The sequence below is a fragment of the Haliaeetus leucocephalus genome, unplaced genomic scaffold (genome assembly GCF_000737465.1).
Source record: "Haliaeetus leucocephalus isolate CR32 unplaced genomic scaffold, Haliaeetus_leucocephalus-4.0 Scaffold495, whole genome shotgun sequence".
NCBI lineage: Eukaryota > Metazoa > Chordata > Aves > Accipitriformes > Accipitridae > Haliaeetus > Haliaeetus leucocephalus.
The window spans coordinates 3,515,978-3,543,177 of NW_010972931.1; the positions used below are offsets into that span (position 1 = coordinate 3,515,978).

At 44.4% G+C, this 27,200-nt stretch overlaps 1 protein-coding gene across 1 annotated transcript in view; it reads right to left on the reverse strand.

The window, feature by feature from the left end:
* The window catches only part of SH3RF3 (SH3 domain containing ring finger 3), a 180,390-nt gene that overhangs the window by 71,226 nt on the left and 81,964 nt on the right, over positions 1–27,200 (reverse strand). The window contains exons 3-9 of the mRNA XM_010575802.1: positions 26,382–26,621; positions 22,112–22,147; positions 21,822–21,914; positions 21,143–21,188; positions 20,918–20,954; positions 19,581–19,856; positions 12,567–12,662 (exon numbers count right to left, since the gene is read on the reverse strand). Of these exons, the coding sequence (XP_010574104.1) occupies positions 12,567–12,662; positions 19,581–19,856; positions 20,918–20,954; positions 21,143–21,188; positions 21,822–21,914; positions 22,112–22,147; positions 26,382–26,621 (824 nt within the window). The remainder of the gene's footprint in view (positions 1–12,566; positions 12,663–19,580; positions 19,857–20,917; positions 20,955–21,142; positions 21,189–21,821; positions 21,915–22,111; positions 22,148–26,381; positions 26,622–27,200) is intronic.

Sequence of the window (27,200 nt, forward strand, 5' to 3'; positions counted from 1 at the left end):
ACAGTCACACAGAGACATTTGTTAATAAGACTTCTATTATTTTTGCCATTAAATGCCAAAGAACTCCCACCATGGATTAGAACTCCATTGTGAGAAGCATTATGTAAACATAGAGCAATAAGACAGTTCTTGGCCCAAAGAAAGTACAATTTAAGATGAGGACAAAGACAAAATATAGATAATAGACAAAATATACAATGAGACAGTCTTATCAGCAAGATGGACAGAGGATTTTGCACACCATAAATCTCCTGTAGGCATCACAGCCAAGAACAATTTGAGAGAGGAGTCTGGAGGAGCAATGCTGATGCAGATGTCTGGATGTTTTTGAAGCACTCATCACAAAAGTGAAGAACAGAGCACTATGGAAGAAAATGAGAATTTGAAAAAACTGACAAAGTGATTGGCATCGCTGGCTGATCAAAGACAGACGTTGATCTTTGAGTAGTAAATAAAAGACAATTGGTAGAGGCAGTAATGAGTAATCAAAGGTTTGCAAGTAAGGGCAAGTTGTATGGGCTCTACAGGACAGAAGAGGGCTTCAGAGAGAAAGAAAAAAGTGGCAGCAGATGAGCACTCTGGATGGTCATGAATGAGGCAGGTCTCCATTTCTAAGGATGCAAAAAGGCTGTAGCCATAATCAGGTTATGAGACGATGAGAGGTTGATCTTTGTGAACGCTCACCAATCAGTTTGGCCAAAGACTAGGTAGGGCCGCCAGCCACATGGATGAATGGAGCCAGGCGTGAGGATCTGATTCCCATTGGCAATGTCTTTACTACTTGCCACGAAAGTACATTGATCCCTCCTTTAACCAGCGACACACTTAACTCTGACTGTGTACTGCACTGAAAACTCAGGTGTGTGTTGAGTGAGAGTTGCTCTATGCAAAATCAGACGTATGTGTCGCTGGAGTGGTGTGGAGCTGCCTTTGCTATGACCTTAATCTCAGCCCTCAGGAGCATTTTTGTGCCCTCAGGGACTTCTATATGACAAAACCCTGTGCTTGAGACAGAGCATGGCCCCAAGCAGTAACCAGCCAGGATTAAACCATGACAGCCCCCCAGCTGCTGTGGGGCAGAGAAGCTCAGTGCCAGTACCAAGAGCTCCCAGACCTTGTCATGGCCTGGGGGACTGCCAGGAATGGGGTATCAATCATCTCTATAGCCCTCTTTCCACCCCAATAATTCATATATTGAAGGAAAGGAAAAACAGGCACCCACCAAATCGATACAACCACACTTCTCTCTCCTGAGCAATGCACCTATGGAAGTAAAAGGCTTTGGCTGGGAATGGTCAAGCCTCTCTAAGCACTGGACTGGAGCAAGGAGAGGAGATGCTGAGGTCATTATTTCTACCCTCAAAGAGAAGACACACAGTCCTTCCTCCTTGGCTAGGAAAAGAAAAGAAAAAGGACACAAGAAGAAGACATGCCTGTAAATTCCTTACTCTGTTGCTGAGGCAGAAGCAGATCAGGGAAAAGGGATCAAGAGACATGCCACTGAGCTTTACTTTCCCCACCAATAGCAAGGCAGGCAGGGAGCACTCTCCCTCCTTCTGCAGGGTTGCTTTCTTCTCAAGAAACAGTAACACAAGGCAGAGCTGGCTCTTCCCTCAGTGCTCTCCCCTTAGCCACAGGGTAAGAGGGGAATATCTCCAGCATGAGTCCACCACTGCCCGAATGCTCTGGCACCTCTCCTGCTTTGTCCCAAGGTATCCAGAAAAATTTTGCTATGGACAAATTCTATTATGGAAACCTTTCTCATGAAATTTCCTGTCCACTTGATTCAATTGTGTCTAAACAGATCAGAAGACTTTGAAGTCAGATTTAGAGCAGGATACTCCCTCCAGCCTTAGTTAAACCAAGGCTAATATTATTAATCTTGCTTATGGAGTACCTAGTGTTGCTCTGTCATAAAATTATAACTTAATAAAATACATAAATTGGGGGACAAGCAGGAGGTAGAGGAGGTTGCTTGCATCAAGCCCCACATTCCTCACCATTTTGGAGTGATGGCTTAGAGCGCAGTTCAAGACCAGCATTGCCTGCAGAGTACCTGTGGGTGAGGGTTGCTGCCCCGGTCATGTTTTTCTGCAGTGACTGTGAGATGCCACATGTCCTCCTTTCCCATTTTCCCACTTTCTGCCCTGTATCAGAATGGATGTTCATGTGGCTATGCAGTAAATGGGATGATGGAACGGATATGACCGGAAAGTAAAAAAACGACCACAACTTAAACAAGTAGCTTTCAATAGGATTTGTTCCCTGATCCATCTCAGCACACAGCCACATGTCTGGGAGTTCTGGAACAAGGAAGGCAGAAGGAAAGTGTTGTCACAGAGGAGGCAAAAGCAGGACAATTCTTTTGGCAGCAGCTCTTGCTTTTGTCAGATTAAAATAACGCCAGTATCAAACTCAAAAATGGCACAGTGGAACATAAAATAAACAACGGCTGGTCTACTTTGTAAAGGAACAAGAACTCCTTATATAATTTCTTCTGCAGGATAGACTAAACATAAAGGGGTGAGCCTTCAAGAATCTTGTGTATTCTAGAGAAAATCTGGAAAAGATGGTGATCCCCAAATTAATTCCAATCACCTCTCTCTGTTTCTGATTTTTGTTTCTAATTTGCTTGTACTGATTCCTCTTCTGGTCTTTTGAACTTGTTTTTCTCAATGTTCAGCTCTAACACCTAACAAAATGTTAGAGGATTTGAGACTTAACTCAAACATCTGGTTTGGGCATAGCTAATGACATTTCTAGGCTAAAAATCAACTTCGTGTGTTATTTTTGTTGTTTGAAGCATGCATTCAGCACACACATGCACTCCCAGGTCTCTTTGTGCCTAGAATAAAGACAGTTTGACCATTCCAGGATCTGCCACAGTAAGAAGTCAGGAAAGAGGTAAAAACAATTCATAGCTTCACCCTATCAGGAAACTATTATTCTCGAAACTACTCCTCTCTGAGAGCTTAAAGGGTTAAGCTCAACCACATTTTGTGACTCTTCACCATGGTAGAATGATATTTATGTAACATGCTACCTTCTGAAAACAGAGATCAGAGGGGGGCTCTAACAGGCACCCCCCAGCAAATCATTTATGGTGTCACATCAACTGTCCACCCTGTCCCTCTGATGGAGGTCATCTTACCCACCACAGGCACAACAAAGGATAAAGTGTGCTTCCACCTGCTCCAGGTCCTTTCACAGGCTGGGATTTTAATATTGGACCCACTTTTCTTCTCTTTGGCACTCCCAGCACCAGTGCCGGAGACACATGGAAACATTTTGCCCTTTGCTCAGAGGCTGTGGGCACCAGCAAAGGGGCAGAGAAGACAGCCAGTTTGCCAGGGGCATCTCCCCAAACCCTCACACCCTCCCTCTGTGGGTACGTTTGGATTGAAGATCTCCACTCTGAGAGTTTTAGGGCACCAGGAAAGCTCCCCAAGAAGAAAGCTAATTAAGATGTGCAACAGGCACTAACAAGGACACTAGGAAACAAAATGAAGAATGCCTGTGTGAGAAATAATGAAATCCTCTAGGATTTTATTTTTAATTAACTGCTAGACAAATCAGGTATCTGTTGACATATAGCTTCTTAATATACATTCATGCATTAGCTCTAGGTAAGCGAGACTGAAAGATACTTTCTTTTCAAAAGGAAAAAGATCCCAGGAATTCAGCAGTGCTGAAGCAATCTTTAGAAGCTGTCAGAGGTGATCAATGGCTGGAAAAGACAAAAGCCCTGTTCTCGTGCCTCCTCTAGAGAGAGCAGATTACTGATGATGTGCTCTAGAGCCGCCCCAGGGCTCTGGGATAGCAGGTACGCTCAACGGGGAATGCTAATTTCTAGCCCTCGGAATCCTGCGTCGTCGTTGCTGAAACATTTCATTCCAACGGCTGTGTGCCATGAGGCTGCTGAGCACCGCTGGGAAGTCTAAAACGTTTGTTCCACAGGCAAAAGCTAACCCCAAGTAATGTGCCATCTACTTAGTTGGTCCTTCTGAGTAGATACAAGGCCAAAGGGACTGATGCTTTGCCTGAGGTATTTTTCCACTTGAAACACTGCAGGATCACATGAGTATCTACTTTTTTTTGTGTGGAAGACACATCTTCAACACTCATGGCAGGCCTCAGCTATCCCAGGAGCAGAATAAGGAAGTAATGGGTTGTAAAGAGTGCACCTAAGCCACCCCAAGATTTGCTGTACGTGTGTCTAAGCATTGCCAAAAGCTTACTCATTCAGGGCACCTTGTTGCTTCTGAAAGACACGGAAGTTGTAAGGTTCCTTAGCAAAATCAAAACAATCATTTTGGAAACTGATAAATATTGCCTATGGCATCAAAGAATTTACTTGAACGTAGATACTCTTTGCTGGTGAAATGGCAGGTTTTATGTGCAATTAGCATTGCGGGCCTTTCTCCTTCACACCATGCAGAACCCAGACTCGCAGCCTGAGCAACCACAGAAGACGAGCCTTCCCCTCCTAAATGATGAAGAGAAACAGGCTCTTCTACAAAGAGTCTCATCTGACATGTTTTAGATGTCTCCATTAAGCAGCAAAGCCTATTTCTCTGCCTACGAGCACCTGGTTGTCTCCCTCAATGGTAAGAGGGAATCCAGACAGTTAGCTCAGATGTAGAGATCTATCTGACGTTGGTCAGATGGACTGTACCTAGAGACCTGCAAGGTCTCGCAAAGGATTTGGAAGAGTATTTCCAAGTTCAAAAGCGTTACTGGGGGCAGAACTGCTGTTCTGTTGTTGCTGCTGCTTCTTGGTGTGACTCGCCAGTAGGACTGCACGTTGGCAGATGTCTCTTCACTTACCATCCAACCAAAAATGTAGAAGTTTGAAAGAAAAAAGGATGAAAGGACAGGAAAGAGAAAGAAAACACTAAAATGAAGGAAATTATCAAGCAAGATGCAACCATTTGTGAAGACATCTTGTTCTCTTTGCCCAGGGAAGTTGGGGGGTCATCACTAGTGCTTGTTTTGTAACAAAAGCAACGCTGGTACCCTAAGAAGAGAGCATAATCTTTAAGGCAGAAACCCAAACCCAGCATAGAAATAACAGAACCGAGACAGAATTGCACCCGGGACCAGAAAACATGTGTTCAAGCACAAGCATAGTTCAGGAGAGTTGGAGGTAAAGGGAAGGGCTGATGGTAGGGCTGATAGCATGGGGAAGTGGCAGCACATGCAAAACGCGGCAGACCAGTGCCCAGTCGGTTTGTACTGGGAAGGATGACAAACAGGATTTTGCAGGGGAAGTGCTGCAAATCCTTGAGTGGACTACGGCTGGAAGTCAAAGTCTTGTTACCAGATCAAGAGCAAAAGTCAGCCCACCTTACTTAGGTACCTAACTTGCACTTCAATTTTTGGCACCTAGGAGGCAGCGCTTCAAAAATGCCCCATATGGATATGAAAATGATATATATATGCTTTTGAAAGACTCATGAAATGGGCTTATTTGCCAAGGTTGTGTGCTTAAGTTGGCTGGGCTGGAAACCTTCTATAAATAACCCTAGAGAGTTATTTTTACAAAATAAAATCTAGGGAATTCAGATGTTACTCATCATGGGGGGCGGGGGCGGAAGATATTCCTGAATGCGACAGCTGGCCGATTTCTGGTTCAACAGTCCCTGAAACAGTAAGAGGTGACAACAATTTGGATAGGATTTTGATTAACAGAAAGATTGGTCATAACATATAAATCTGAATAACTTAATTATGAGTTCACTCGTGTGAAAGTAGGCAGGAGGACAAACAAGAGAAGACCTGTAACTAAACCCGTGAATTCCCAAAAGGCAAATTTTCACAACCTACGGCTATGTCTAAATTTACGTGCTGGCTTTCAAAGCAGCTCACCACAGGTCTCGTGATTGTCTGGGCTGGAGGATGACTCAAATGTGACAGCGCTCCCACCTATCTCTGTGTGCAGGCTTCCCCTCTGTGGCACCCACCCGAGACGAACTCGGGAGGAATGTGTTCTCTGACGCAGAAACCAGAAAACAGTTCTGCATTGACTTGTCCAGACACAGCCTGCGGGGAGCGAGTGATTAGAAAATGTCTACGGAGCTGAGGAGCTCAGCTAATCTAACGCAGGGGAAACCTGGCATTTAAATCAAAAGGTGACAGTGCAGCTCAGCTTTGTATTCTGAAGATGGAGGAAAATCTTAGAGAATCTGCATGAATGATCACCTCATGATGGATGCTAGAAATGAACAGAAAACATGAAAGATGACTTAAAAGTAAAAAAAAAAAAATTACAAAAAAAAATAATTGCCCAAAGTCATGCTAATTTACATTTTACATAGGAAATTAAAACAAAGAACAAAAGGCTTTTTATTTATATAAGCAAAAGGGAAAATAAGAAATTGAGTGGTTATGCAGAAAAGATGGGCCAGAGATTAAAAACAATGTATATATATATAAAATACATTTATTATCACATATTGTATGTTTAATCATCTTCTCCCTCCTGACTGCTAATAGTCTTAGTTCTCCTGACTGACATCATAGTTATTTGAAGTTCTTTAAATTATTTTACTTTGTATGTGTGTAACAGTACTTTAAATCAGTAAGTTTTATTCATGGATTGCTGTGAAAGTAGTAGTAGGTGTACAGGTTCTTACTGAGGTCCCTCTTGCAGCCTACAAAACAACTTCTGCATGTTTTAGTTTGAATGTGAAACATGGGAATTGTATTTATACTCCATTCACGTAGAAATCTGAAACCAAAAACTATCTTGGAATATTCTACTATATGCTATGCAAGAAGAAAACAAGTAGGACCAACTTTTTAGAAACTATGAAGGTGCAGGAATGAGTCTTAAAACAATGTAATTACAAAATTTGAAAATGCGTATCAATAAAGCTTTTCAACAGAAATTAGCTGAACACCTCTTAGAGCTTACATTATTGTCAGCTTTACAAGGTTCTTATTCCATTTTTATCTGACACACAGAAGGAGAGAGAACAGAAAAAAATCAATTCTGATGTTAATGGGTATAATTCTTAACTCATTAGTGTTACACCTACTTACCACTGGGATGAATTTGCTCCTCTGAGATTTAGTAAGTCAGCTTTTCTAAAGTCATCTACATTAGTTTCCTTCTACCCACCTTTCAAAAGCCTCCATTTTTATTAGCATTAAATGATACTAGCAAGGCTAAAATGAACCATTTTGACAGTCCTTCAAAATACAGATCGTACGTTCTTTCTGCAAAGGCCACCAAACAAACGTTACTATCTAATGACTGTCTAACGTTCCTTTTTTTTTTTGAAGGATTTAATAAAGGATGCTCTGAAAGGTGCAGAGTATGCTGCCACAGAGACCACACATATATAAATGATGGGTCAGACATCAAGGTTGAATTCATTATGAGAGTCTCATAGGGACCCATCTGTCCTGCAGCTGAAGGGGGGAACCAGACTGAGGAGAGAGAAAACATAGACAAGAAGTGGACAGGGCAACAATTATTTACTGATGTTGAAAATGGTCAAAACATCTATTAGAGCTAGAAATAACCCCCCACATGCATATATGAGTTTTCAAGGATATAACTGTGATAACTGCCACTGGGGACACCAGGATATTTGGAAAGAGCTAAGCTGGGAATCTGTATATAGAGAAAATAACCCCCAAATCTGCCATCCAGACTGAATGCAGACTGGGGGCCACACTGCAGGAAAATGTTGAAGAATCCCAAAGTCAAGCAGGTCTATGGGCTGGGCTACGGGAAAGGCTTTGCTCCTTTCAGAGTGGTTCCCTGCATCTCCTCCTGGAAACCCCCAAGTCGTCAGATTAACTGAACACACACCCGGACGGACACACGCACTAATCTCTCAACCATTTGCATTCATCTGCAGGCTAGCTAAAGGTTACCCTCAGCAAAGTACATAGTGACACAGTTAAGGACAAATTCAGCTGGGTAGATGGGTCTCTGTGATGCTGATGATGACCACAGCTGGGATCCTGGCAAACGTGCTCAGGTTCCCCTGTACGGGTTAAGCTGTTCCAGGACGATTGGTAGATCCAGTGGTACAGCACAAAAATCATTAAATGTGGTGCTCTGCTCTGCAAAGCCGATTTTGGAATGAAGAATCACTGTTTTCTTTAAGAAATGCATTTGGCTTTGGATTTTATTTTTTTCGCTTTTGGCTGAACACTTTTTAAACACTGAATTGCAAGAATTCTTTTCCCCTGGGTCTCCGGGCAGTCTTGCGGATCCATGCTGCAGGGCACTGAAATCACCAGCTCCTGCCCATTCTCCTCCTCCCTCTTTCTCCTAGACCTCCTTTCCACCTTTTTCTCTTTTTGACTGTGAAGAACAGGAGAAGATCCCCATTACCCTGCTTCACTGCTCTGTAAAAAGAATTTTAAAACTCCTAATATTACTTAATCACAGCTTTCAGTGCCCCTGCTGCCATAAAACATTATAACAATGGGCTGGCACTTCATCAATTGTAATTTGCTGATATTACAGTCACAGTAGCGCTCGACATAATTGCCTCGCTCTACCACTGACTCGTAAGGCTTCTTGATCTTGGTCAATACTTCTTTGCAGTGGGGGCTGCAGTCAGAAATGTTGGTCTAACAGCTCAGCTTTCTGAATTTCCAGTTCCTGCCTGACTGAGCAGGATGCGTCCCTCCAAATACTCGGCACACCATTGCCCTCAGATTTCATTCCCAGACACTTAAATCTATTAGGACACACTTTGTTCTTCATTATTCTCAATTTTACACGTAGCAGCACAATACTTACAACTTCCAAACAAGAGATAATAACAGCAGTTATTAAGAATGAAGGAGCTAGCTTGAAGACAGTAAAATAAAAGAAATTTAGTTAGGACTTTGAATTCCTTGCAGGTCCAAAACTCCTCCCAGCAAGACTATGACTTCAAACCATACAGATTATTAATAAGGTATTTATTTCAGGACAGAAGGCACCTTGAGAATCAATTTGATTATGTTGTGTTTTTCTGTAGACGAATTAAAACATAAATTACCAGCCCAAATGACTTCTACTGGTGATGAAGGACAACAACAAAATAAGAAAAAAAATAGTGTAAACTCTCCCTGACAGAACATATTGTGTGTGACTCATTCTGCAAAAGTCACCATTGTGAGCTGCAAATATTTATTCCTTTTACAACTGTAGCTTCTCTGAGGTTGGGACGGAGATGACACTACAGAGGCAGGAAAAAGCCTCTCTGCGGAGAGCTGTCAGACACAGCAGGCACGCAAAGCACCCTTGCTGGACGCTTGTAGGGAATAAAGCACAAAATCCACGCCACGTTACGCTTCTACAGCCGTACGGACAACCACAGGCTTCGACAGGCGCCAGCTGACCAGCCCAAGTGCTGGGAGACCACTGGGGTCCGGATGGGGAATTTGCCCATCGCCCCAGCAGGGCTGCGGTACAGCCACCCCTCCTTCCCACCCCGCTGCCGCTTACGGGCGCAAACGCTTCGTAACGGAGCAAAAAAACTTTCTTGCAAGCGTCCGTGCGAGGGGTATGGCAGCACATGGCCAGGACGAAGTCTCACCGAAGAGGGGCCACAACGAGGATTACAGCCCCCCGTTCGTAGCTCTGGCACGCTCAGCTCTAAGACCCCTGAAGTGACCGGTTGGTTTTCTAACGCTCTGGCTGCCGTGGGAAGGGTAAGAGCTCTTGTCCGGGCCGTGGGAGCAGCTGAGGACATTAGAGCCTGCCATCAGGGATGCGCTCCAGGCTGGAATCGGCTCCATCCGGAGCGCAGGGCTTTGGATGCCACGCGAAATCCCACGCGCTTTGGCCGATGGGCTCACGCCAAGTGGAAGGCTACCGTGAGAGTTAAGCTTTGCTTATGCTGCACGTTTTGCCAAGATTCTGAAAACCACTTAATGGACTTGGACAGGCTCAAAGAGTGTTTTTAGATTCAAGTACTACTTGTTTAATGCATTTATTTTATAAACATTGGCATTGAGATTTTCAAAACTTCTTTGGGATTTGGCCTGCTGATTCCTCTTAATTTTTAATGTAAAGTAACATCTGAAGCTGGCAACAGCAACATCATTGTATAACTCCAATGGTTGCGTAAGCTCATCTCATACTCAGAACAAGGCCTCCATCCACTGGGACGTGGATGAAATAGGTGGCTGATGTTTCTGTTGGGGGATCGTTTCCCTTTGGCTTTACAAACTACGGCACAAATATTATGCCCATGTCACCCAAGCATCTCATTTGAAAAGGCCTTTCAAGGCTCCAGATTTCAAATTTATACAGATAAAACATATATGTGTGTGTGTGTATATACACAAATATATGCATGAATGTATATAGTTGTATTTATTTTATATATGTTTGTGTCTATATGAATGTATATGCACACACACATTCCTACGTGCGGTCTTCTCCCCTGGTGCTGGCTATCTGGCTGTTTGCATCTCTTTAGAAACTTCCAGCATTGCTGTTCTGACTCTGCACAGACCTACCTCCTGCTCCTCCATGGCCACTCAGGCCATGCTAGTGCTTGAAGAACTTCAGTGAGACATCACTACCTGTGTTCCCAAAGGGGTTTTCCTCTGAGGCTTCGAGCCCTCCACCCTGGAAGAGCAGTAATTAAGGAGAACGGATACCTAGGGGTGGGAGAGGGATCAGGATGCTGTAGGCTGTGTAGGTAGTGCCAGCACCTCCAGCCCGCAGGAAAAACTAGAGCTGGGGAAAGGTGGTGGGGTGCAACGGTGGCTGGCTGCGTGGAGGTCCCCAATTCACTTTTTCTGCAGCAAAGTTCAGGACAGTAACATCGCGCTCCCCCGGGACAAGAAAGAGAAGGGAAAAAGGATGAAATCTGGGAGAAACCCAGCTTTCTCATTTAATCACAACAAACTGAAAATGTCTTACACATTCAGAACAGAAGAAAACTAGTCATTAACTTATGTGAGGCAGCTGCTTTCCCAATAATGGCTCCTACACATTCTGGTTTTAATATTATTGTTCTTGTCAACCGTGGGAACGCAATGTATATTAATGATGGTTTATTCCAAATTGGTCATTGTTGGAGTTAATAATTAGGTAGTCAGGCAGTAATTATCTCTATTTTGTTTCAAATCAGTAACTAAGAAATCTGGAGAAGTAATTTTGGAGGCAGGCATCAGAGCCACACACAGTAGGGCAGGCTCCGCCGTTTCACTCCGGACAGCGGCACCAGCCTACGCTCGGGAGCAGAGTCAGGATGATACCGCTCCAAGTACCGGGCGCCGAGTGGCAGCACCTCGAAGAAATACATATGCGTGTAGTGCCCATCCGTTCTTTGCACCCCTGGTTTACCCCTGAAGGAGGAAAGGCATGGCCTGGCACCTGGACAAAAGAGCTGCTCCAGCGGGCCACCACCGCTGGCTGCAGTTCTTCTCCCCAGCACCATCCAGCTGGACGGGCACCAGCAAGAGGGCACAGGGAGAAGAGGTGGCACAACGGGTCTGCTTGGAGGACGTGAAGTCTCAGCATTCACTCCGGAATAAGCCTCCCATGGAAATGACCGCGGGAAAGTGCTCCGGACAAAGTATGGGACCGGCGTACAGGGAATGAGAGACCTTGGGCGCAATGCGTGGAGCTGCCCGAGATCCTGCTGGGGCAGGGGACACCCAAAACGTCCCTCCAAAGGTCTGTGCTTTCAGGGCATGGCTGAGCCTGCACCGCTGCTCCCCACCTGCCAGCAGCACCCACCTCTCCTCAGGTGCGTGCAAGATACCCCGACTGCGGTCATCCTCCCCTATTTTCCCTATGGATTGTGGAGATTTGTCCTGGTTTCAGCTGGGATAGAGTTAACTGTCTTCCTAGTAGCTGGTACAGTGCTATGTTTTGAGTTCAGTATGTGAAGAATGTTGATAACACTGATGTTTTCAGTTGTTGCTCAGTAGTGTTTAGACTAGAGTCAAGGATTTTTCAGCTTCTCATGCCCAGCCAGGGCACCTGACCCAAACTGGCCAACAGTGTATTCCATACCATGGGACGTCCCATCTGGTTTAGGAACTGGGAAGTGGGGGGGGGAGGGATTCGCCGCTCGGGGACTGGCTGGGTGTCGGTCGGCGGGTGGTGAGCAATTGCCCTGCGCATCATTTGTACATTTCAATCCTTTTATTACTACTGTTGTCATTTTATTAGTGTTATCATTATCATTATTAGTTTCTTCTTTTCTGTTCTATTAAACCGTTCTTATCTCAACCCACGAGTTTTACTTCTTTTCCCGATTTTCTCCCCCATCCCACTGGATGGGGGGGGAGTGAGTGAGTGGCTGGGTGGTGCTTAGTTGCTGGCTGGGGTTAAACCACGACAAGATTACACCAGAAACACTGCACGGGAAGCCTCCAACAGTAGGAGCCTCCAACATGTATGTCCTATACATTTTGCTGGCCACTTTAAATTGAATCGAGTGTACCCTGACAGTGGCTTAGCGGACACCAACCAAAAAAACCTCACTTTTCAGTTATTCTGGTATAATTTGTCCTTCTCATTTGAGAATTTTCAAGATTATCCCGCCCTCGGTAAGACCGGCACCCACTACCAGCTGTTATGAACTTACCTCAACGTAGAGGATAGGGAAAATGCCAATCTTGTCACCCAGCATTCCTTCTGCCCAGTTGTCATCTACCCTCCTGATGACCGTCAAAATTTCATCCTAAAATCAGAGACACACAAGATACATAATCAGATTTTTTTTTCAGTAGAAAGATGCCCGTTTTTAGTTACCCACATGACAGCTCAGGGAGAGAGTACGCAGAGGAGGCCATAAGCCAGGTAAAAATGTTCCCTGAATCCGCATCCCTGGTCCAGCATCCCACCCTGGGCATCCCACCCAAAGCGCACGGAAGCACCCTGCAGACCGCTACAGCTCCAAGGGCCTGGGCACAGTGGTTAGGAATAGGTAACTCCTGGCTTCATTGCAGGGACAGGGAGAACGTTTGACACAGGGGCATCTAACCCAAAGGTGAAAACTCTCCAGCATGAAGCTGCCCCTGTGCATCCAAGAGCCCGTTGTGGCACTTGGCTGCTCCAGAGGACAATTCAATGGGAAGCACCAGTAGAGCACAGGTAGTCCTGGAAACACTTCCAGCAAGAAGCATAAGGTATAGCACGAGGTGCTCAGCGACTGGCCTACACTGCTGATGCACTGCATGTCAGTTTTCCTTTTTTAAAAAAAAATATTAGGAGGTAAAAGTGCAAAGCAAGCAAAAAGCCAAGGATAACATAGTAAAAACCAAGTTGCATTCAACTGTTGGATCACCTTCAGTTTAGATACAAGTTCGTTTTCTAAAACAAATGGCATTTGAAATTATATTTAATCTAGGGGATCTTACAAAAATTTCAGCTGATGGTGAACTTCTTTCTGACTATAAAACAAGAGATTAAGCAAAGTGCAAATAAGATCCATACTGCTCAAGGTTTCTCTTGATAAGAGTTCAAATGTGGAACACACCACTCATTACAAAAACTCAGGTGACTAGAGCTAAACCCTGAGTTTTCCCAGTTTGAGCTGCTCAACTTGTCAATGGATTTCTGCTACCACGTCTGTCTGCTGGGGTTGTCCTACCAACAGGGCACTGCCTGCACGCTCCCATCTCCTATGGCCGGAGGACAGGAGTGGGCTGAGGGAGCTTGCTGAGATGCCATTCATTCTCTCATGGCATCCAATCTTCCTCCAGTCCTGTGCAGAAATGTATAAAAAAGAAGAAAACGTCTTCCTCCAGAAAGCTGAGACAGAGTTCCCTGCCGTTCTCACTTTATTTCTACCACTCGCTCTAGGAAAATAAGAGCTTTATATGATCTATCGCCCTCCATGTAACAAGCTATTCATGTTAACTGGTCAGGTGAGGGGAGCTGGTTTTTTTGCAGACGCTTCTCACATAGAAAAAAACCCCACAAATTCCTGATCCAGGATGTCAGACCGTGGATTTACGTTGATAGAAAATGACCGGAACAGGGATGTGATGTGATGTACTTTGCAGTTTTTGAACATGTGCATTTTGAACACGTGCACTTCGAAATAGTTTAAATGTTTCCTTTGAATTATTCATCTGAATGATCCATTAGGGGAAAGCTCAGAGAAACAGCCACAGACTGAGTCCTTCAGCTATTTATTACAGCTGGAAGGACGCAAAAAGAATTTGTGCATTTAATTTCCTGAAGAAACAGATAGCATTCCCTTCCAAAGCCCCATCTGCACAGACCATTTTTGATCTGTGTAAAGAGCTGACAGTAATACATCTCTGCAAATTTTCCACATGCTCCTACAAAAGACCAATAATCACAAATTTAGAATCTAGGTAAAGGGGGTAAATGAGGAAAATAAAAGACTGTGTCGCTTCAAGAACCTGCTATGAGTGTTTCTACTTTCTATATTTGTTCAGCTATTTTCTTAAAAGACTTTTTAAAACCCCAAACTGTGATGGATCTACAATTTCACTATATGTTTATACATATATAACCTTATGTATGCGCATACATATGCATAAGCATGTATAAATGTATGCATGTATGTATATATAGTTGCATATATATACACACACATAAGATAAGAAATTAAGAAAAAACTTTTTAACTGTAAAACCCCAGAAGCACTCGACTAGATTTTGCTAGGGGCACCGTGCAATCCCATCCCTAGCAGGAAAGGTTTATCTTGCATTGATCCTGCTGGAGGATGGGGCAGCAAACAAGTGACCTCTGAAGATCCCTTCTAACTTTACTTTTGACAGACCTAGGAAATGTGGAAGCCTTTCCATACACTGATCTTAGCTTGGCTCTGCCAGGTCTGGCTGCTGAATGCGGTCATACATATGAGAAAATCAGATAGCGGCACATCCCAAGATATGCTGACATTCAAAATGTGTACTTTGTGGGAGAGCAACGTGCAAATCCTTGAGAATGCTTTCCATTACAGATTTCATTTTCAGAAGGGTGTTGAAAATCTCCAGGAATTACAGCAAATCCTGAAACATCTTTTGAAATTCTTTATTAATAGAAAGTTTCTTTGAATTCGCAGCCCACGACATCATTCTATACGCTGGGCTGGTGAAAGCTTCAACATGAACTATTTTAGTACCTTAAATTAGTTGGATAGCCGTGCTACTTATAAATTCCTCGAAAGGTTCCCCAAAGGATCATGAATAGTAAAGAGCCACAGATCTCTTGGCATACCACTTCAACTTTCTGAACTTCACTATTTCACATGTACTAAATTGATTTCCAGGCAGCATAAAGGAATCCAAGCCTCAAATCTCATTTCAAAAGCCAATGGTATCCACTGTAGTTTGACAAAGGTACCTCATGCTCTTTTAATGCCTGTTGCTAAAGTCTCTAATTATTTGCTCTCTCCTACTCGCTCACATCTCTCTCTATTCATCAGGACCGGGCAGCCTTGCAACAGGCACGTGGGACCTGCAGTTCCAGTTTATAACCATTATCAGAAAGGTAGTCAAAGATAAATCACTTAAAAAGCAATCTGATTGATGGAGAAATGACCCCTTTTGCTGAGAAAACAGCACAAAATTGTGTCCTGTAACAGTCATGATTCACAGCCTGACTTTCACTCTAGTCATTAACGGCCATTAACGAAGCAATACAAAGCAGATGCGCCTGCTATTCTGCAGAGATAACAACTCCATCTAGAGCACTGGGGAGATGTCAGCGACGGCAGGATGGCACCGCGCGGTGCTCGGTGCGCCCAATGACAACACTCGCCAGCTGGCGCGAGAATCCCAATCGCCAGCTACCGCCGGGACGGTCCCTCTGAGACCAGCAAATGCTGCTGGAATTGAACGCTAAGGGACTGGGATGCCGATCCGCAGCCAGGAACCAGTATTGGATGTGACGGCTCCAAGATTGGCACAACGCTTGTTAAACGCCGCTGTGGGCTGGGAATAAAAGTGTTGGAAAAAGAAGGAAATAGCCGATGTGATTAAAAATGCGATGAGCCATAAAGCACGGGCAACAGTTGACGTTACCTTGACAGGTTTGAGAGTCATCTACCACTGAGCCTTCAAAGGGCCACGTGAACTCATGCATGCAAAGGGTGGTCCAACACCAAAACAAAACTGTGGGCTGAATTTGGACTCGGTCTAAGCCTGGAGTAACTGCACAGACAGACAATAATGCGATTCCTCCAGATTTGCACCATTATAGCTAAGAGCAGAGTCTTCTTGCGCATGGCTTCTACCAGAGAGCACGTAGCCCAAGGGAGGACGGGTTATTTTTTAAAACGGAGACAGCGGGAGCCCAGGCTCATGCTGGGATATCACATAAGGAGACATTAGAAAGCTGAGTTAAATGAGTATATCCCAAGGGCATACATTGAGAGTCTGCAGGCCACACGCTGACTGCAACCACGCTAGTGAACATCAGGAGTAACACTTCTGAAGCTGCTGGAGTTAAACCGGTGCGAAGCTGAATCGGGGCTGGAACCCGTCGTTACAGAGAGCAAAATAACTGCTAACCAACTGATTTGGTTGATCACTGCTAAACACTGAGGAAAAATACGTTAAGTTGCAGATCTGGGATGTTTTGTCTTCTTGTAGGCACTGCAGAGGAGGGAACAGTGGTGGGACCCTATACCTGTACATACGGCTGCTTTGGGAGGAGGAATTAGGGGGAGCAGTCCTCATGGTGTAAGAAAATGACAGGTTGGAGCTTTCTTTGTTGCACTGGATACTCAAGACAGAGGTTTCTCTGTCCCTCCCAGTTTTATACTTACACATACAAAATTATTACATTTGATTTATCTTTGGCCTTTTATCTGGAGAGTGTTGCGTCTAGAGGAGATGAAAATGGGTAAATGGCAGAAGCCCTCTGCAGCACTGCTCATGAAGATCAGCATAAAGCAGACTTGATTTTCTTGCAATCCACCTCTCGAGCAAAAGGACATCTTAATTTGGAAGAAAAAAACCCCAACCCTTAGTAAGAGGAAAACCCTAATATCCTTCCTTTGTTTTCTTTTACTGCACCAACAGATATTCAGACTGCATTGTAACAAAGAGGATGGGAAAAAGCAAGGTCCAGCAGAAAAGCAACAAAACATAATGATACAGAAGATCCCTAAGTCTGAGTTCCCTTCTTTTAGTTTCTCTTCAGAGGAAAAGTCTTCTTTATTATATAAGTAAAATTCAATTACAAGTGTCTGGTAGGGTTAAATGAGTTGCAGGACACAAACAGGTTATACTAGTTTGTATAAGTGGTATGCTGATGCAACCCCTCTACCTGAGGAAAGAACAAATAGAGTAAATGAAATTGAGATCAGGTCCAGCACCTTCAGATGCAAACTGAGACATTCAAATGATGAATATTGCTCCAAGTGACAAATCACATCTACAGCAACGCAGTGCTCATGACTCTGTGCAGAGGAACTGACTGCATCAGCAGATGATCTAAAATCTGGGCTAAACAGGAACCATCATCAGCGCAGGTGACAGCTAAAATTAGCATTGAGAAAACTGATGAAAACATGACGGTAAAGTCCCGAGATAAAAAATAGATTATTCACTGTCAGAGAGAACAATAGGCAAGACATAAAAACAGTTACAAGGTGACAGTGCGTGTAGTGGAAGGAGCTAAAGAAGAAAATAGCAGTAGAAGAGAAACCAAACCCCCTTGGGGAAAACACAGTCATCAGGGATAAAAGGATGCAGACAGTAACACAAGGGGTGAAATAAAGGAAAATTGAGGGATTGAGACTAGAGCTATACAGCAGAAAGAAATGCTCCATGTGAGAATGGCATTGGACAGCCGAGAAAATAAGAACTATCAGTATACAAAGACAGTTATTGTGAAGGAGGTATACTAATATATGGCACCAAATATATCAAATACAAAAGTCTAGGAAAGGACCAGCTCTAAGAAAAAAGACCACAACTGCCCTCCATACCTATTAAATTTCTTAGCTGGAGCAAGCAATGAATACCTTAAGTGGACAAGATTGCTTCTCAGAGAATTCACCATTGTACCTCTGCGCAAGCAGCAAGGAAAACAATGTGCCAGTAAATACATATATTTACTGATAGGATCTCAAAGGTAACTTCTGGCTAACTTTCTGTTAGTGCGTGGCTGCTACTTCTCCCTAAGCAGCCCACTTTCTCGCAGAGATTCACAGCTGCAGGGAGGCTGGGCAGTGGCAGGGTTTGCGGTGTTTGCAATCAAACGCTTCGCTTGCTATGGAGCAAAAGTGCTTACAATCTTTTGTTAAATAAGTATGAGAAAGTATACATTCTAGGAAATTGCGTTCTGCTGAGAAATGTTGAACGAGTGAAAAAGATGTTACATTTGGTGAGAAAATTATATGCTGCAAATAATTCATTCAGCCATAATAGGTAGCCTCAAAAGACGAGGTCAGTAAAATCCTGGTGAAGGATATTTTTATCATCTATTTCATATTCATTTCCAGCATAACTGTTATTACCTTATGTGATACTATAACAACCACAGACAGCTGAAATAAAACAGAAGATGACAACGAACAGGTTCTCCATGGCATTCAGTGTCATAAATTAACATTAGGGGATATGTTTTGTTTTACTGTGGGTTTCTTGATATCCATGAAGCCCATCTAAGGTCAACAGAAATTGCTAGGGAGGGGAGGGGGAGACAGAAAGCAGGTGGGGAGGTGGGGGAGAAAGGGAAAACGTGACATTTTAAATCCAAAGGAAATTACAATATCTCAGTTTTCTCTCATTCCAACTGGAATTTATTAAACATTTTGGTTTAAAAAAAACCAAAGACTGTTTTTTAAATGTCTGCTCTTTAATGTCTTTATGTTCTTAAAATAGGAAATACTGTGATATATGACGATAGCGTATTTCAGCTGCTAATTGGTAGACGGTATGATGCAATATACATTTTGCAGCTGAATGGCATTTTAAAACACTGGAACATCTGATTCAATAAGGAACATTAGAAGACACATTTCCATTAGATTTTTTCTGAAATTGAGTCATTCTTGCAGAACATTTCAATGCAGACGAAATGCATGCTTTTTAGACAGAAAAATATTCTCAGAAACCGTGTGGCCAGTTCTACTTGTTGAGTTTCACCGGCTTTATACCAACCTGGCTGTATCTGGCATGAGCTATCTCACTGGCTTCTCCTTTAGACAAAATGGGAGCAATTTCCCAAGGATGCTAACGAGGAGCTTGCCCCGAGGGATGGCTTCACACCCACCCAGTCCTGCAGCTCAGCTGGTGTGCGGGACATTGCAGGGCCACCGGGCAGGGAGGAGCATTTATTTACAAGTCGGGAGAAGTCAATGTCCTTCAGCATGTTACGTGAGGGGACGTCCCGCTTAATAAAGAGAATTCAGCCCCGTCAGCCTGTCCCCACTGGGCTGTCTGAGCTCAAGGATTTTCACTTTTTCATCCAAGAAACCAGTTGAAAGAAACAAAGGGAGAGCAGGGGGTCCCTGGCAGAGCTGCCAGGCAGATGTCCCACCGGTCCCAGCACCGCTGTGCTCCACACTCGGCTGCCAGCACCCCACGTGCCCCATCCATCCCTACAGAAGCAGCTTTCTAAGCTTTTTTCTTAAAAAAACCCTAAAACCCCAGAACTATTCCCCTACCTTGGTGAAGGTCAGGCAATCCTTGTCTTGATCTTTATCCTTCATTTCAAAGTCGTAAAGTGCTTTGCCCTGAGGCGGAGCTTGTGGAAGGGGCTTGATACACTGGATGTAGCTGGCGGGGAAGAAGCCGTGGTTCCCATTGAGCTCCCCGTGGTACCAGTTCTCATCCACCTTCCGCCGCAGTATGATGATGTCTCCCTTGTTAAACTTGAGGTCACCGGGCTCTTTCCCCTCATACGTGTAGAGGGCTTTGCCATAGGGAAGCTGCGAAACGCTCTGGGGAAACAAAATATGCAACAGCTTTAAGCAAACTCAAGCCAGCACTGATTTCCTTCTTAAAGTCACTTTCAGCTAGAGGCAAACTGGTCAGCCATGACCAAATTACCCCAACGACTGCAGCTGAGTGCTACATAACGCTATACCCTGGACTTTACAGGAAAACTAGGATGCACACGATGGTAAGAATGAGAAGGTAAGTGTGCTACATCAGAGGAGGCATTGCAGTTCTCTTGAAGCTCAGATGAAACCCGTGGTACCTCTTACACCATCAAGCAGCATCTGTTAATTTGCAAAATATCCTGTGTAAGCAGGACTATGTATTTAAACAAGCAAAACTCGACACATCTAAGGTTAAAATATTAGACAATGTTGACCTTCAGGGTTGCTTTGGTTTCTGAGGCTCAGAAGATAAACCAAACAAAACAAGCTTGAAGATTCACATGGTTCTAAAAGTTGGGAAGTTGAAAATTTTTCATTGCGTTTGTTAGAGCAACTCCAAACATTTTTGAGTTTGAAGCTTTTAGTTTAGCTTTTGATTCTGTAACCAAATACTCTTACTTCTTTCAAAATCCCCAAGTCTCACGCTGTTCACTGAGGGCTACTGTAAACAGTTACGATATTCTTTGTTGCTTATGAATTAATGTCCCTGTGGAAAAGTGGAATAGGCAGAATGCCTCAAATCTTTCTTTTAGAACTAAAAACAGCTCTGAGGCTTTCACTCTCATTAAAAGAAAGAAACAAACTTTACAAAATCACAGCACAAGTGCAAAAAAGCCTAAAAAGTGAAAAGTTTGGTGTGATAGAAACAAGAAACCTATTTGATAGAAACTACTTGATTGTGAAGAATACTTCCCAGAGTTCACTTTGGCCCAGTGCAAGATTATCTCACCCTGGCTGCGACTGCATGGACAATTTCTTGGAGGGAGTATTGGTTTATGCAGCCCTTGCCCTTGCTCTCCCTGGATACTTGCTCCCCTCCTTGCAGAATCCCACAGAGCAGCGGGTAACTGTGTTGGACACAGCTGCCTGCTGCTTTGGCCCTATAATAGCTCTTTAACCCTTACTGGGGGAGAAAAGGTATATCGCTGTATTATCCTATCCCATTTTTTATTTCATTTAGCTTGCGCTAAGAGTCAGCTTGCAAGCCTCAGCGCAAATACGTAGCAGCACGTACCACAGGGGATGTTAAAAGGGTTCTGTAAAGGCAACCTTTCCTAGGAGTCTTTTTTTCAGAGATGTATTTATAAAAATGACATGGTTTTCTGTTGCATATCTACGCCTACGAGTAGGCTGTTCCCTGCTCTGTACACGGGTTGTCAATGGGGTGTCCTACAGGAACAATGAAAAAGTAAAGGTATGTTTAATAAAACACCCTGGTATTCCCCCAGGTGTTTTTTATGCCTGTACTTCTGGATGACATTCCTGTGCGTAAGAATAGCACTCGGATGCTTTCCGCAGGGAGAAACACTCCATTTCCCCACCCCAGCCAGAAAATGAGATGCTGGGATGACTTTTTACGGTATTTGTTAAAGCAACAAGCAGAGGCATTTTTCGCTCCCGACGGGTGCATTAAATGGACCTGCTCCGGTGGGGCAGGTTTTACGCTCCTACACCTGCATCTTTCGGCAGGAGGAGGAGGAGAAGCACCGGCCCATCGTCCGCAGCCTCCGCCGGCTGCTTCTGGGTGCCAGATGGTCGCTGCGGCAGGCAGATACCACGCTGTTCAAAAAGTAAGTATCTCGAGTGCGCCTTCACACACAGGCGTTAACTTACTCATTTTATTAGGAAAGGCTTTAGTGGCTGTGCAGGTCTTGGAAAGCACGTGCAACAGATCTTCTTGCCTACAGCACACAGGGAAGGAGGCAGGCAAACAGGCACGGCTCTGCAGAGCACTACCTGTGTCGTCCGGATGGGGATTTAATTTCATTCAGATGTGTCCCCAGCTCTCGGTTTTCTCATTACCAATTTGCAGTTTCTCTTTTTTCTCTCTATTCTCTCGGATTTTGCCGTATCTGAATGAAGGTACCCAGTTAAAGGCCAGCATTTTGGAAGCACCTTCAAATGTAACAAAAAAAAAGTGTGAAAACGGAAAGAAAATCAACAGCCGGCTAACAGAGCAAGCATCAAACAGTCTCTCCCAAACCAGTGGCAATGTCCGACTGATATTCTTCTCTCTGCCAGGATGGTTATTTCCCTTGACACCAAAGCTCTGCCTCTCTCCCTAGCATTTTAAAAGATTAAGCATACAATACCATCAAACTCCTTAGGTAAGGCATAGATTGCACTACCTGTTTGAAACCAGAAAAACAATATTAAGCTGAAAGACTACGGAGCCTTGTAGTAATTTAGAAATGAAAGATTCATTACTTTAACTCATGCTGGGAGAAGACAATTTATCAAACGCCGAGTAAGACTTCTGCCAGGTGCGCACTGAACCGCTGCTGATCCAGGCACACGCCTGGCAAACCCGCTCCGTATCACTTACTCTGGAGCCAGCCTTGCTATTCCCAAGATCTTTGTAGCAATTCAAGGTCGGATCGCTTTCTTTACTTTTTAACCACTTTCTCTTCCCAAGCCTCATTTTACTGTGTAAAAAGTCAACAGTCCCCAGGAATACAGGAAAAGAAACTGGATTTTATTCAGCCTCACACATCATCAATGAAATTTTTATGCAACACATGCTGGGCTTTTCTTGCTAATTAATTGAGCTGGCTAGAAGATGATACAGGTGCCTGTTTATACCTTCACCTGATGAAAACGCAGACTTTTAAGCAAAACAAACAAACTGCAAGACAAAAATTTTCACTTGAAATCTGGCACTGTTTTATTTGGAGACCCTAATGTGGCACCCCAGGGAATGTGCAGTTTGGGTGCTTGTGTTCCTGTTCTCTGCCATGGGCTCAGTAATGGACCATGTCATCCGCGGACTGTCCTACACAAAGAAGATTTGCACATGAGGTACTTAAACTACAACGGCCAGGGGGAAGGTGCTTCCAAAAGAAAATGTTTCAATTGTCAGCTACAGCTTTTCTAATTCTGAGCCACAGCTTTTCAACTAAAAAATCTGTAGAGGCATTTTTTAAATTGAACATGTTGTTTCGTGAAAAGACAATGTCGTATTGAAAAATTACTGCAATTGGGACATTTCCTCGCCTTTCCATAAGGCCAGAAGTATCCATTTTGATTTAAGCATCCCAGGTAAAGCTTGCATTTACTGTGGTCCAGGCAGAGGTAAAGAAATAACAGAGTCCTCTAACCCTTTTCAAATAAAGCTACATTTCCTGTTCTAAATGTCTAAGCATCTGCTCCAATCAACCAAAGAGAGAAATTCAGTATCACAATTACCAAAAAAAACCCCAAAATAAACTCTTGAAGCTTCCTTGCTGATATCTTCTGGCCAAAAGGTCCAGCTTTCAGTGGACTTTCAATGGTCAGATTATATTAATGAATCCTGGTCCCTAAGAAGCAGATTTTGGGAAGCTCCCCATTATTGTTCCTACCTTTGGTTAATCAGTAAGTGAAAAGCAAATCAGATTCAGAAAGCTCCTCTTAACTGTATCTGAAGGGAGGCAGCATTAAGCATATTTCAGAAATAGAAGAAAAATGATCACTGCTGCTGTTTGCTAGTTGTAATGCCACTCCCCATCAACAGTAAGGTAATTCTTAGAAATCTTCCCATGATTATTTCCCTCTTTGTCAAATCTTTGTGCAGTGCAATTCTGGCCTAATCACCCCCCTTTTCTTCACTTGACTCCCCCCAATTCAAAGGGAAGGGGCTTGGCCAGGACTGATCTCCGACTCACATGCAAACCCCCCAAGTGCTGCCGGGGAGCACAGCTTTCCCATTTTCTGTTCAAAATCTCTGCCCCACGCCCTGTCCTATTTCCCCTCAGCTCCTTCTTCCACGCAACGACACTTCGGTCAGACATCATCATCTGCAGCATGCCCAGGTGGTCCTTCTTACAAAATCTTCCGATCTATAACAGGCTGCAAAGTGTCATCCAAGGGATCAGACTAAAGAAAAGCAGAGCCAGGCAACGAATTTGGTGGAGGGCAGCGATAAGAACATAGAGATGTTCCTCCAGCAACTGCAGGAGCGCTTGCACCTTCCTCTTGCTCCCTGCTTCAGCAGAGCAAACCCTCCTTCTCCACCAGCCACCGCGCTACCCCCTCGCCATCCCCTCCATCCCTGCTCCTCAGCCAAAGCCCCTTCTCAGCCATGGGGCCCCACCTCGGGGTCTTCTGCAATACTATGTCCCAGGAGGAAAACTCCCTTTCCCAGCAGCATCGTGCTGCTCCTCTTCCCACGGTGCCCGGTTCCACCACGGCCATCCCTGCATTGGGGGACCACAGCGGGGACAGCCTGGCTGCCCCGCGAGGAGCTCGGCGGAGACCCCCAGCCCACCATCCCCTCTCCACGTCAGCTCTCGACCTGCGTTCCTGCTCTGACGGGTGCCTGCCATCACCCCCCTTCCTCAGCTGCCACGAAATCTGGTCGGGCATAATGCAGGCGGCTGCAAAATTAAACGGCCTCCGCATCTGGCTGTATCAAGAAATCGATTTGTCCTGTTGATTTATTGTTAGGTTAGCTGGAATTCGGCTATGATGTGTATTAAATTTCAAAACTCTGTGTGGGTGTGTATAGAAATAAAGAATGTAAGAAAGAAAGAAAGGAAGGAAGGAAGGAAGGGATGAAGTCACAGTCAAAGGCAACGGCCAGTTTCTTTTTCCTGCCAGTAAATGCGCATTGGCACGGTGCTGAATTCTGCCAAAGGTTTCTTTTCTATTTCAGCAATCAATACTGACGTAAAAGCCTGAAGCGTTAATATGCTGAAAACCCCCCTCGCAGAAGACTCAATGATATGTTGGCAACTCAATCATTCTGCATTTGTGTTTCAGCAATGTCAAATGGCAGCAGTTAAGCAGAAACCTGCTGGCAAATTGACAAACAACAGCCATGAAGCAATTAAGTGGCAACGCTGGAGAATTTTTCATTACGTATCCTGAAGAACAAAAGGAGGGGGAAAAAAACCAGACATGCTTGTTTCAAATAAATTCTCCCCGTAGAAAGCTGTGTAGAGTGTAAGCTGCACAGGTAGAGTAGGGCTTAAGTTTTCAAAAGCTGCAGAAAAGAGACATTTTCCCAACATGCTCGAAAGCAACGAAATATGCTCCAACTTGGGTCAAAGACTGCCAGCTCCTGCGTGCGATAGTTGGTGAAGGAGGTCACTACTTCGAAAAAGGTCTGATGCTTGCCCAAAATAAGTGCCTACAAAACATGCTTTTCCTACTTCACACTGTTTGGGAAGGGAAAATAAAAGCTTCCCCATGCAACCAGTTTTTCTTGAGAGAGCAAACAGAGCCTGGATGTCTAAGATGAGCGTGCCTTCCGTTTCTGTGCCTCTGCACAACGAGGGAGGGTGTACACCGAAGACAGCATCAAAGCCCCAGGTGGAAAATCATCAGAGAGGCTGGCCGGATTTGCTGGCTCACAAACCCACAGGAGGAAAGTCCAAGACCATTCCTTGACATCAATATGTTGCGTTATATAAGAAATCAAAAATAAAATACAGAGGGGGAAGGCCTCCAGCGACTAAACGCAGGCAGAAATGCTATGATCCAACCCTCCTCTCAAACCGAGTTTGCGTTCAGACTCCTGAAACCCAAGAAACCTCTTGAGGCTCCGGCTACAATCCCTCTCTGCAAGAGCAGAGCAGGAGATTGTTTTTCTGCTGTGTGAAAGCCACGTTAACGCTGAAGGGTAATTTCCCTCGCCCCAGCTCTTGCCTTGTGCAGCTCAAGCTGTGCAAAGAAGGGAAACCTCAGCTTCTTTGCTGCAAGGGCTTCCACCGCACGTGGGGACGCCCCGTGAGAGGCAGGCACCCTCACCTGACCCCCGCTTCAGGGGGATGAAGGGATGAAGGAATTGGGGAGATGCAAAAGGTGGAGGAGTGTTTAACTCCTCCTTCTTTCCGCTTCATGGGTCTTGTTCATAGTCAGAGCTAGAGGTGGAGCAGGAATGGATGAAGCCAAACAGCCTCAGAACACGCTGCTGGAACAGCCTGATAAGAGCACTACTAGGGACAGTAATTTATTTTTTTTTTTAGACTGTACTTCAGTCATTTTAGCAAAACACACTGGCATGTTGCTTGTTGTAGTTCTTCAAATTTCTCCAACATCTCCATATGCCCCATCCTCCAAATACATATCTGAAGAGTCTGTTCCTCTGAATGAATGAATACACATTCATCTCCTTCATGAAGTACTATCAAGTGTAAACATCCAAAGCAAATCAAAAGTCAATAAAGAAGAAAAGACACAGAAAGGAAAAAGTAATGAAAAGGATGCACAGCTCAGTGGTAAACTATAATTGAACACAAACTATTACTACAGAGCATAACTAATAATTAAAACACATACTGGTAATTTTTTGCTTCATTACTCTGAAGCGTCGCACATTACTCTGAATCTCCCAATCTACGCAAGCGGAGATTCGGTGGCGATGCACGGGGCTGCATTTACATCTTCCAACTAGTAGGGAGCTCCCCGTGAGCAGGCTGGGCGACGCTTCAGCATATGGTACCCTGCCATCCGTAACAGCTCCGCAGAAATGGCAGCAGCTGTGCCGGCGAGGACGGGGGTTGCGTGATGGAGCATCCATCAGCAGGACTGCACCCGGATCTTGGCGTCGAAAGCACCCATTCGAATCAGCCGAGAGCGACTTGAAATCACGAGCGTGGATGGATCCCTTCTTAGTCAGCCCTAGGGAGCGAGAGAGAGCACTTGCACGTGCAATGAGCTGAAGAAACAGGGGCCGGGGCAAACTTTAGCCAGCGCCGTTATAACAAATGTGTACCACTGTCAGATCTGTGACCTGCAGAGTTTTTAGCGGCTTCTGTCCTCGAGAGGAACTTTCAGGATGACAGATCATAAATCATCGTTGCATCTCACTGCAAAAACTCTTAAAACGTGGTTTGTCTTCCATGTAAGACGGTTTGTCTTACGTACAGCCATTCAGAAGCACTGTTGCCCCTGGGCCACTGGCCTGACAGATCACGACGGTGACACTGCAGCATTTGCTTTCACAGAAAGCTAGTAATACGAAAAATTAATCATAGAGAATCTAATTTTGCACAAAGTAGCAAAGACAAAAACCGGCGATGTGCTCTTAGTCAGCTCTGTGTGAACCATCAGTAAAAGCCTGAAAAATCACAGTTTGCAGGTACAACCTTTTTGAAATCAACTTTGAGAATCAGAGCAGTTAAGCTGACAATAAAAACAGCACCATGAAGAATGAAAACTGAACGTAATACTTTATCTACCCTGGAAAGTGTCATGCTT